The sequence below is a fragment of the Heliconius melpomene genome, chromosome 13, assembly GCF_056956725.1.
Source record: "Heliconius melpomene rosina isolate 202511_hmr_F chromosome 13, ASM5695672v1, whole genome shotgun sequence".
Taxonomy (NCBI): domain Eukaryota; kingdom Metazoa; phylum Arthropoda; class Insecta; order Lepidoptera; family Nymphalidae; genus Heliconius; species Heliconius melpomene.
Genome location: NC_140401.1, coordinates 14968208 through 14981594, shown reverse-complemented (window position 1 = coordinate 14981594; position 13387 = coordinate 14968208). Strand labels below are relative to the sequence as shown.

Sequence of the window (13387 nt, the reverse complement as noted above, 5' to 3'; positions counted from 1 at the left end):
GTTTTTGCTCTAATTTTCTAGAAAATGGAATGTAGCATATTTATTATCGATATAATAATAATATTGTTTTAGCTAATATTAATAATTAGATAACTAATAATTAGGTTTACACTAACTGTAGTAGTTTTTGGGTCAGTTTTTTGAGGTAATTCTGCATCACGAATAGATTTACATGAAAAATATCAACGTAATATAATATAGCCTATCCCCTCTATAAACGGATTGTTCTGAAGAAAAAGAATTTAAACCAGCAGTTCCTGAGATTATCTAGTTCAACTAAACAAACTGTTCAGCTTAAAATTAAGTATAGAAGTAGGTATAGAAGAGTTGTAATGATTGTAAAATTGTGATCCTTAGGTCGAAGTCAAAGTAAGCAGAAGACCTGATAATGAAATAACTTGAAATTCGTAGCCTAATTAAGGCAGAGTAAACAAACAGACATCAAAGGACGCCAGACAGTGTCTCAACAAGACATTCATTTGTTGATACATTCAATAAGACGATCGAGAACCCCTTATGTATTGATTGGGGGTATGTGGTTGTATATACAGACGTACATGTGTATATGCATGGTATATACTTTTTATATATATAAAACGTTGGTTTTTGGGTCATATTTTGTTATTTTAAGTAGGGGAGAGCGGGGCTAAAAGTTACCGAGGTAAGTTGTTCCGATGGAAATAATTTCGCGGGGAAAAGTGATAGGAATATTTAGTAAACATATAGTGAAATGAAATGTGATAGCGCACCCATGGCCAGCATATTGAACAATCCTGTGGCACCCGAAACCAATGGAATAGCACACGGGTGTCGTTGGTGCACGATTGTAAATATTTTTGCATTTCAAATTTTTGGTCTATCTCACAAATTTTAACGATTAGCCTCGAGTATGTTAGTGTTTTTTTTACATTATATTACCTACTACTTCGGAACATTATTTGTAAATTATTTATGTTTTCTATATCTTATTTATATTTAATTTTTGTTCCCTTTTTTTGGGGCATGTTGTGACCTGTTGTTGTAACGAAAAACTTTCGCCGATTCATTTGTACCAATAATGGGATGTAAATATTGTAATTTTTCATACTAAAAAATATTGTAATTTAGTTACATGCGGACTTATGCTCGGAAATCAACTCGAGGTTATGTGTCATATGAGTTGATGCAAAAAGCAGCGGATGTAGAAAGACTGTTACCAAAGAATTACATATACATATTAAGTGCGAAAACCTACAGGTATAAAATTTTTGTTTATTATTTTGGTTTAACAAAATCAAAATAAGTTTTATTTTATGTAAGATTATCTTTTACTTTTTAGTTCCGTTGTGTTTCGGTTCGGTTATTTTTTTGTTCAAAATTAATTCTTTTTACGATTTTAAGTGTAAGTAACCTTAGAAGGATACTGCTTAAACGAGTGTTGGTTGTGGTGGTAGTGGTTGTTAACGAGTGGCATCTGTTGTGATATGTAAAACTTGACTCAATTAGGTATTATTTTTGTGAAGAAAATAAATAAAAAATATTCGGGCGAAATAGGAACCTCTCCCTTTTTTGAAGTCGGTTAAAAAGGAAAACTTCTTTTTTGAGGTTGGTTGAAAAGAAATGCAACGATCAGGAATCTCACCTCTGACATCAATTTAAAAAGTTTTTGCTTGTGACTATTACAGTATAATCAATTTTTTACCAAACTTTCTAAATTTTCACCGGATCCCATAATCGGAACCTAACCAAACTTTCACTAAATTATCCTTGAAGTGTATTCTTTCAAATAAAAAAAGAATCATCAAAATCGGTTGGCGCGACATGGAGTTATTCGTCTATTTGTCGCGCACATACCTAATGCAAATTTAAGACTTATGTGATTTTCTCATAGATACCATTGTCAGACATGGACCAAAAAAAAATGGGACTATTCGGAAAGCTTCACCTTTCAAACAAAAAAAAATCATCAAAATCGGTTCACCTAATCAAAAGTTATGAAGTAACATACATAAAAAAAAGAAACAGTCAAATTGATAATCTCCTTTTCTTACAGAAGTCGGTTAAAAAAGATTTGATTTTGCGCCTGGTGATTATTAATGATACTGTTGATTATTCCTTAAATAAACAGGCTTTGTTCGATTATTTATTGTTTTTTATTTTGCAAATAATAGCTTTAAAAATATGGTAACAATTTACCCCGGTCTGTTAACAACTTGCCCCAAGTCGGGGTAAGTTGTTACTTTCCGACTTCAGTCATAAAAAAAATCATAATAAAAAAGTCTTACAAAGAATACCCCAAATTACTGTTTTAATTGCAAGTCTAGATATGTAAGTTGAATTTGATTATATTGTATAAATACTAAAATCAAGTATTCGTAGCAATATTTGAGGTTAAAAAAAAATCGGAACTTTTGGCCCCGCTCTCCCCTACATGCGAGAAGAATTTGGGATTGGGATAGCTAGTCTGTTTAATTTTTACCGTGTATATACCTAACTAAACAAAATGAATAAAAGGTTACTCCTATTAATTTTGTTAAAAAAATTGTATACCAATTTTTCTTTGCTCATAAAATTTTCTAAACGTATTTGTAATAAAAACCTATTATTTACCTTAATTTATGTGTTTTACCATCAAATTCATCTTACCTTACCACGTACTAGCAACGGACACCTTAAGTCCAAAGGAGAAGCAATTAGCACAATTAGTAAAGCCCAATTAGATGCTTTAACGAAGCGAGTTCTCGGGAGTTGGTGACAAACAGACGTCCTGCGATACTGATCTGATATATTTGTGTTTGTTAACTAGCTTGATAAAATTAGTAGGAGATACCTAGTAATTCGCTTAGTCTTACGTGTAGGTATATTAAATACCTATAGATATACTAATATAAAGAAGTTTCAGTTAGAAGTTCATTAAAATGTACTTATGTGTGATATTGCAAAAGCTATTAAAACTTTTTTTGTGTGCAAAATTTTACTTCAAATTAAGAAACAAAATATCAATAAAAATTTAAATACATATATATTATTTTTATTTATAAAAAAAAAACAATTTAAACTAAACATTCACGTTTCCTTACAGAAACATGTCATCTAAAAGAAAATCGCCACCCTCCAAATTGCAAGACGGTGCCGCCGACACAGACAAGCCGGAAGCCGGTACCACCCACGAGTTCTCGGACAACCACGAGTCCGACGAGAACGAGCGTTTTTACAAATTCTCACCCAGCTCCTCACCAAGGACTTCGATAAGCGAAGAGGAATACGAGGACGAACAGCCGAGCAAGAAGCAACGATTCGATACACAAATAGACATGACAAACAATTTACTAGTACCATCGAGTTTCCTAAGTCTTCACCAGGTGAACGATCTTCAGGCGAGGAGACGTGGATCCTCAGAATGCAGTAGCCCTGGAGCTGAGGCGAAAGTACTTGGGTTATGCAATAATAATAATTCATTGCTGAACCATAATAGTGCGTTGTCGCTCGCGCCGCCTCACAAGCGGTCCATGGATGATGTTTTGAAACGACTGACGTCGAAAATGAATAACAGTACTATTAAAGAAGAGAAGAGGCCCACGCCGTCTACTACTCCAGTTAAGCAGAATAAGTAAGTAGTACAATGCTTTTTTAGAAAACATTAAAATTTGAACGTAGCGGGATTTGAACCTTCGTCTCTTGGAAATAAAGGTAAATTAAAAATTGTAGATATAAATAAGGCAAATTAAAGTATATAGGTGTTTGCTGCTGGTTTCACATAAAATATTTATTTGAATACTTAAACATTTTAAAATCCTAAATTCCTTTTTATAAAATTTGGGAATTAGTGAGAATTTATGATTGATTAATTTTCTTACTAAATCCTAAATTTCATAAAAATATAATGTTTACTATTATAATATTTTTTGTTTCCTTTTTTACGCTGGAACTTAACCAACTTCGGTAACAGTGCTCTTTATTTGACCAGACTGAGACGATTGCTTATATTACTTACCTATTTTAAATGAAAATAATAGTCCTATAGCTATATGAATTTGAACTCACATTTGTTACGTACAATACATATAACCATATTTCAATAAACACGATATTATTTTAAATAAAATATTAATTTTATTTAAAATAATATCAAAATATATGCGTCCTTCTATTTTATTGCAATATATGGATAACTGATATCATATGAACAAAACAATAAAATTATTACATATATCTTTATTCATACAAACGTATTGTTATGATAATCTTTGGTCAAGTTGTTGGTAATTTCCCACATACATATATATATGTGTTGTATTAATCAAGTATTTTGTTTCAAATTGTTTATGAGACGATACGGAAATCATTATTATGAAGATAATGAATTATATTATGCGTGACATTGGAGATAAATCAATGTTATTCTGTTACCTAAGCAAAAATATATATAATATATTTATTAAATTGAAGCTTTCTTCTGTTTGTCTAGACTGGGACTCGAACCCATTATCGAAAAGTTAAGTAAACAAGAAAGACTAATATCTAAGTTATTAATAACTAAAATAGTTAATAGCCATATAAACTTTAAACAAACTTCAAGTTATAAAACTTAATAGATTCAAAGTTGAAAGCCTTACCGACGTTAATGAAAAATGTGATTACCTTGCGTACGATGATGTATTAAAAATTACTAATTACTAATAAGAAACTTTATGTGCACTGGATATTATGTTGGAATTTCATATTACTCTATTGATTTATCATTATTATTACGTTTTAGCTGCACCTGTACATAACACGGTAGGCAAAGGGAACCTAGATTGACTCCTAACTTTCTAACGAACTTTTTTTTTATGTATAATATCTCTTACAAAGATATTAGATATAATATCTTTAAAATACCCAGTCAAAAATAATAAATAATAAAAAATATATAAATAAAACATAAAGAAATAGATACCTACTGTATCATTAGAACCTATCTACTTATAAACAAGATACAAGAAATATTTAAAAATAACATTTAAAAAAATGTCCATTCAGTATTTTACTAAGTAAAAATATAATTTACAGTGTCCTACCATACTAAAAGTCATCACATAATTATAACGATGTGCACTAACATTAGTACCGTTTTAATTACTTAAGTTTTACTGTCGCGAACGAACCAAAATAAATGGTGCTTCTCTATTCGGTCTTAGCCGTTTTCTATTTAATTGGCCGTATTATGATCCATTAAAGACAATGTAAAGACCACCGCAGGACTCTATAAAAGCGTTTAGCGCCGCGTTAAATGGTTGCAAGTGATTTACGTGTTTGTCGACGTGGTTAAGTCGTGTGTTGTTTTTTAATGGTTAATATTATTCTTTATAGAATCAGGACTTTTACTTTCTGAAATTTTAATTATATATAACATTTTTAGACGCCAGTCTTGGCGCAGGGGCACAAGTAGGCGACTAAATGCTATAGATCGTGGCTTCGATTCCCGTCGATGAAATTAATATTTTCGTATTAATATTAATATTTTCATTCCCTCGTTCTAGTAACGTTAGTCTAGTAAATAGTAATAATATTAATTTCCGTTATTTTCCACCAAATAATAATAATCCATCCCCCTAGTAGGAATCGAACCCTCAACCGTCGCGTTTACAGTTGCTTGTTTTGTTGCATGATGCTTGTATCTCTACACCAATGGTCGAAGAAATGAATAAATAATAAAATACAAAAAATAATAGATAATAGAATAAAACTTGTTTATAGACGTTTTGATGTTACCTCGAGCAAAATGTTTATCCGTTATTATAACGTCGGTAACTTTAATATAAAAAAAACATATAACATATAAAGTATATTCTAAGAAACACCTACATTGTTCTCTATGAACTTACTTACAATTCTCTTTTTTAATTGGTCGTTTAATGACGCATAAAATTTTTGTTACAAACACCGCGGCCACTTGGAAGTTATAGCTCCTAGCTGTTGATTAAAACTGCGATTACGTAGTCTTTAACAGTAGTGCTTTAAAATTTAATGTTTTATACATAAATACTTGAAACTTATTTACAAAAGAATTACCTTAAGTAAACCTTTGTAAATCTAAATACTCTGCTTACCTTCTAAATTGTGGAGAATAAGTGGAAAATAGAAAGAAATATAACAACAGTTTTAATAATAGGAAATATTTTCATTACAATAACAAAGTATAATACTAACATTATATTATACACATAGTATAAGAAATATATACGATTAACTCACGATCTTTACAAAACCTTGATCGCCAGTATAAATTGAACTATAAGAACGAAGTTGAAATTGAGAATTGTATAGAAATTTAATCTTATCAGGGTTTTCTTATAAATGGTCCAGTTCACAATAAAATTAGAAATAATCTAATAATAGGTGATACAAGGGGTTAAGGCGGGGTCAATAGATATATGTCAATATTTGTATTTACATAGCCGTATCGTTTATGTTATTATCATAATTAATTCTGTGATAAAGATAGTCGGGCCGGTTGTTGTGGTTACTGCTTATTGTTTGTACATTGTTTTTTTGTTTGTTTAAAAAGGCATATTTTTTATTTTACTTGTTTATATAACATTTATTATTACTAATTTATATTATAAATGTTAATTACACATTTATAATAGACATACCTAGCGGTATCTAACACAAAAGAAACAACGTAATTTGAAGATCACTCAGCTAAGACAATGAAGCGTATGCCCACCGCCCATTGTCCCGCGGGTATCCTCTAATTAAACGCGGTGCTAATCGCCGTAGATTAAGACGTTAGTGTCTAATGGGAAACAATCCATCTACGTTATGATGTGGTCGATCTGTGTGGTATGACTTGGAAGCTTTAGGAAAAAATATTATAAGGAAAAATTTTAGTAGCTAATGTTAAGATTAATATAAAATCAACTTTAAAAAAATATTAGATGTTATCACTTACAGTTTTATAAAGAACCCAAGAGTTTGCATAGTTACTGTAAGTTTACCTTGATTTTGTATTACGATGGAGTTTCTCCAAATTTTCTTTACATCTTAGTTTTATAAGAAGTAAGATTAAAAATTGATTATTTTTATTTTGAAATATTTAGCTATTTCTGTTCATATAACGAGTGATCCTACAAAATAAATCATATAAAGTAGGATTCACAGAATAAATTACACAAATTAAAAATAATATTATTAAAAATGTTTAATTTATTATTTCCATTCAAACGCTTGACACTTGCACCACATAAAGCTTGCCCAAACCTCAACAATGGTGTAGAACGTAATTTGTACATTGATATATATATTTCGAGAGCACAATGTAAATGTTCCAAATTATGAAGGCAGGTAACATTAGTTAATATGAATATGTTATTTATGATTGTTCTACTTGATTATTCACCTACGGCCATTTGTATGATGATTTAAACATTAGGACTTTTTTTTTTATTTTGTTTAGTGTTGCTATATTGTTGAGAATAAAGGCACTAAGCAATGGTGTTCTCTTCATTTTCTGCTAATACGTAACAACTTTTGTGATTCCACTCGTCGGGATAAAATATTTAATGCATGCATGCTGCTTCCAGAATTCGGCGGAAATTGGAGAATGGAACGGAATGTCTTGCCATTAGGTTCCCAGGTACCTACCCTCTGTCTACCTTGCTATGTGCGAGATACAGCGTAAAACTAAAAAAAAATTAAATCTAATACAATCTAATACAAAAAAATTAAAATCTAATACAATTTCAATCTAAAACCATCATGAATCATTCAATGAAATCCGCACCATATTACGACATCTGTTGTTTATCATATAGATACTTACTTATTCCACGAGTAGGTAACTTCCAACAATAATAAAATAAAACGCAAACATTTATTTCAATCCACCATCCCAAGCTTACGTCAAACAAATTAAATATCTAATAAAATATATGTCATACGCAAACAATCGACAAGGCCCACCGACAATGCTTCTTTGTATTCCTGAAGAGGACAAAGTCGCCTCGCAAAGATTTGCCACGAACTCTAACAATACCATGTTGTTAAACTGAATTGTCTATTTAAAGAGACGTTTATGCTTATTGAATATGACTTATGGCTGTTTTATTTTAATTATTCGTGTTGGTAGTGTATGTATGGGACGTGATAAATTGTGAGTTAAGATGTTGACAAGACTATGATAATATGAATAACGTGGAGTGTCTTAACTAGGTTCCTAGGTTCCCTCTGGCTTTCCTTCTATGTGCGGTATATAGCGAAACAGGAGAAAAAAAAAATAATAAGTTAATTTTTTAACCTAGTACGAGTGATGTGAACAAGTACTTTTGTCTGCTTTAAGTCAAAATGTTTGGCTAAACGACTAGCTTTTCCTGCAGTTCGTCCTAGTGCCCAAATAAAAATAACTTTTTAATTCGAATCAGTACTATTTACTGATATATGTTTGCTTAACTAATACAAATCTTAGCTTTATAATAGATATTAGTAAACAGTGACAAAATATCAACACTTATCACGAGACCTTGTCGTTTATTTCTTATTGTTTACCTGTATGCACATGTATGTTTTATTTTTCCTAATTTATGGTTAAATTTGAAATTTAGAATTCGAACTCGCAACCATCGCCAACAAGCAACATTCTATCTATTGTTTTCTACCATAGAAAAACCCATCCCATAAATACCAGTTCCATACTTTTCCTAAACAACTTTCATGTAAATACTTTCCCATGCAATATATAATGGCATCTCGCCGGTCCATAGCCCGTGATTGAAATACCGCGGTGCCCACAAAGCTGAATTGTCTTATCCTGCTGTTTTTGCAATCACTCCAGCACTCACTACCTCTTATATCTAATTAGTTTTTATCGAGACCGTTATCGACCTTAGATAATAATAATAGTTACTTTTTTGAAGAAGAAGAAGAAGAAGGAGACTTTTTTCTGTATTTACGCTGTAAAATATTTTGCTAAGTAATATAGTAAAATGCTTTGTTTACCATTTTTTTTGTTCAAATTATTCATAATTTTAATATACTGTCTATGGCTTAATTCTTAATTCTAAGACTCATTTTAGTATTTGTACATTTTAAGATATGTAGAAATCTAGGTTGTTTTTGTATAGCTTTATTCTTTGTTTGTTAAAGCGTGAATTTTATTGTGACAGAACCATAGTAGCGTACTCGTGAAGTATTTTATATGCCACTTCAAGCTCGACATTTTATGATTTTAGCGATTTTTATTTACATTTTTTAAATAAATAAATAAATGTTCCATTTTATTCAAAAAATATATAGGTACTTGTAATGATCGCTAAGATTCGAGAGCATTTTCATTTAATTGCTTTGTTAGGAAGACAAAGCGAGGATTGGCCGGAAAGTGGAGAACGAAATGTAGACTTAACACTAAGTTCCCTTTATCTAAAAAAAACACAATTACATATTTATTAAAAAAAAATCTCATTAAGAGAAAGTATAACGTTTTTTAAATTTTAATTAAAGTTCTTTGAATTAAAATTAGGTAATACATGGAAAATATTGCGTTCATTATAATATAGTTATATAACAAACTGGCCATAGAGCCAGCGCGTTAGGCGTGATTGATTTTTGATCATTAAATATCAAAGCCTGTAACGTACAATTAGCCTTAATTACAGCAGCGGAAACGCAGCAATTATTTCATTTGCCATAGATATATTATTTTAAAATTTAAATTGATATAGAACATTCTTATGCCTCTATACAATAGGTAGTCCTATTATATTTGTTTATTCTCTTTTTGAATGGAGAAACATAAAAAAATGACTAGCACATTCAATTTTGAGATTTAATAATAATATTATGAAAAATGTTTTGTTTCCTGAGGAACTGCCAGAAAGTTAATTAGTTATTAGAAGTAATCTACCTTTATTTAATTAAAATAAAAAACTCAGAACTAATCCTCAAACGCTACCTCTACCATTTTGATTAAACAATAAAATATTATCTTCCACTAACCGGCACGTTTTCTCTAAAACAGGCGGAAAATGGCGAACACTCGTATAAAAAAGAAAAATCTAATAAAAACTACAATTTCCCAATGAAAACTTGTGACAGAACCAATTATTGCATAACGGTTACTTTATCGTTTTGCCGCCTTCATCATTTGAAATTGGCATGCAGCGGTAAGCGCGGCCCCGTGATTGGCTCATACAATATTCAGAACAACCAATCGCAGCAGAGCTGTGTTGCCAGTCGGTGCATCAAAAATTCCATCTGAATGTTATACCACTAAAAATGATAATACTAACGTGGCCATACAATTTTCCAATGAAGAATTCATGTTACATTCGCCTTTACATTTTCTATGTACTTTTATTGAACGTAGAATCGTATCGTCCGGTCCATTTTATTTATTGGCATTGCACGTTTATGGGCGATTCTACTCAAATAGCTTTTATAAGATGACCGTAGGACGTCTGGTATCAAAACTCGTATTATTATAATGTCGGTTGTAAAAGTTAAGTTAGTTACGCAAATATACGTAAATGGAGTAACTGTTATATAGATATTATAGGTATTTGTAGTTAGGTACATTTCTATTAAAAGAAACGGACAACTTGAATTTCATATTTTATTTAAATACTAGTTCTCAATAGTTAAAGTGCGATGGTGACTTAGAATTGCACCTAATAATTGCTCAAAAATAGACAAAAATAAATAAAGAAAGATAAAGGAAATGCAACAGTTACAGTTTCATTTACAAAACTAACATTGAGTATATTTACTATGTCAACAAACATCTAAACGGTTTTAAAACTAATTTCTTATACTTACAAAAATAGCATTAAATAATAAATAGTAATAAAAAAGAGAATAGTTACCATAAAATTTAAATATGACCTTAACCTGATTTAATATGCTATCATTCCCCCCACAGCAAACACTCGCCTATAAAAACGCAACGAATGACGGACGAGCCGGCGACTGCCTTTTAAAATAATAATGAGTGCATTGTTGACGTGAGCATAAGAAGGATGTGGACTTGGAAAAACATTTTTATAACGTTACTCCACATTTACCTAATAACAAAATACAGTTTTTAGAAAACGTATAAACAGGTAGCGCGATTTGAACCCGTGCCTGTCGGAACCTTTCTAAGTCCTGTGATCGCTGAGCCATAAGTTTTTATAAAGCTACATCGAAATTATTTTAAAACAATGTTTTACTTATTGCGTATTTAGTGAGGAAACTCAAAAACTCAGTAGAATTATTTATAGCCATAAAATATATAAACTCAGTATGAAAAGCTTTACCTACAATTTTTTTTATCGGGAACAATAGATTATTTTGTATTTCGTGTTCTATAAATAAAATTTCGAGAGGCATCACTTCCTTTCCAAATGTTTTTAACATACCTACATTTAGGTGTATATAGACACCATAGTGTTAAGACACTCAGCTTTCCTTTTACACAATCAATTCTTTTATCAATAAAAAAAAATTAGCAATAACCTATGGTAGGTTGTCCCATGTCCACATATTTCTTCAAAACTGTCGCAAGGGGAGAAGAAGACGGATAGCCGGGCAACTCGCTGTTGTCTGGCGTTAAGGGATTTTTTATTGTTGCGGCAAATTGTGTCGGCTCTGAGGCCGCGGCGGTAGCGGTGCATACTTTATGCGATACGATACGCGTATTTGTTATATGTAGATGGATGGTGGAGTAGTTTATTTTAAACTACTTTGTTTGTTTGGGTACATGCTGTATCCCACTTGTAGAAGTAGTGTTAAGGCACTCTATTTCCCATTTTTCAAGACTTTGTTAAGTAGTGGAACTCAACATCGCGCATTGTCTTCTTACCAGAGGAAATAGAAGTAAATCATTCTTCCGATTGGGAATGGAACTCATAACTGAATACAGCCAGACACTGTGTATTTCTAATAAATCTAATATCTGTAAGCCTTATGTGTTTTTTATGTATTAAAATTACTTCGAGTCAAATATATGTAGGTACATCTACATTTCGAAACCCTCATTGTGTCACAACTGTTACACAGAAAAGCTCTTTTTTATATTAACATGGAAAATAAAACTAAAAAAATCCGGCAGACGATAATTGTCAAAATCTTTACAAAAGCTATGCAAAAAGTCGTTTGATATCGATGAACAGAATGGAATAATTAAAATGTCCACAAAAGACGCAGAATTAATCTACTTATCATAATTAATTGCTATCAATCGTTCAAACATTACAGGAGAAAATAATGGGGCCGATCTCATTTCTTCAAAATCAAAGGAGCTTGATCGAAAAAATATCAAAGGGAGGTTTAAAATGACGTAATAAGACATGTTTTTTTAACATTTTTTTTTTATAATTATGACATCGTCAGGTGGGCGTGACAGAATATTGGGTGTCTCGAAGTTTTAAAAGCTTTCAAAGTTACACAGGCTGTTCGAAATGAGATGAAACATGTTAAGAAATTTTATAAAGACGCTGAAATGATACGAGGTTGTAGGGTAGGAAGAACAAAAAAAAATTAAAATATACAGAAAATTATAAAAGAACAAAGAATCTTATATAAATAAATAGTTTACATTAATAGAAAGAATAAATTATTTTTCCATTGGAAGGAAGTAGCGTCGAAGTTCTTTTTTCTCTTCTCTCTCCTTACTTTCAATCTACAGTTATAATGTTAGTGCACAAAATTACATAATATTCAAATGAATTATTATTAACAAGTTTCAACATATAATGCCACTAAATATACGATACAAGGGCCGCACTAAGAGTTTGTGGAACACGATGTATTACTAAACAACCCCTATGCATTTTAATGACGTAACGTCAACCCTTGCGAGATTTCCTCGCAAAATACGTGCCTTTGTTTTTTGATAAAGACAGCAAAATGAAGTTGACACTGTAGATTGTATTCGAAACATTTCTTTATATTGGGGGGGGGGGGGGGGCGAGATTTACGCGTGTTTATCTCAGATTTATACGAAATACTATATATCACTATTCGAATTTATATCATTTATACGAATTTATACGAAAAAGCGTAAATCATATAAAATTATTAAAAATAGGATAAATTTACTTTTTAAATATAAAACAATAATGTTTATTAAAAATGCTTTATGTAATAACAGTAAAATAAATGTAGAAACGTATGTTTATACAATCTGAAAAAACATTTGCTAAATTAAAAAATGCTCTACGTATTATTTGATTCGAGTTTTGTAATGCAAAGGTTACTATTGAATTTTTCTTTAATATCATGTTTAATTATTATAATCGAGTGTTTCGCTACCCTCTTTTTTGGTAAAACCTAAGTGCGAAGACCTTATTGACGATATCTGGAACCTACGGGGTAGGCGGAGGGAACCTGGGAACCTAATGTTAAGATACTTTAAGTGGAATAAGAACTCAAAAGTAACGAATTTAAACAC

The 13387-nt window shown here is 30.9% G+C and overlaps 1 protein-coding gene across 5 annotated transcripts in view; it reads left to right on the top strand.

Annotated features, from left to right (window-relative positions):
• The window catches only part of Sox102F (transcription factor Sox102F), a 235113-nt gene that overhangs the window by 167902 nt on the left and 53824 nt on the right, over positions 1-13387 (top strand). For all 5 annotated transcript variants that reach the window (XM_085195736.1, XM_085195738.1, XM_085195734.1 and 2 more), the window contains one exon: positions 3062-3589. In XM_085195736.1, coding sequence (XP_085051862.1) covers positions 3066-3589 — 524 coding nt within the window. In that variant the 5' untranslated portion in view covers positions 3062-3065. The remainder of the gene's footprint in view (positions 1-3061; positions 3590-13387) is intronic.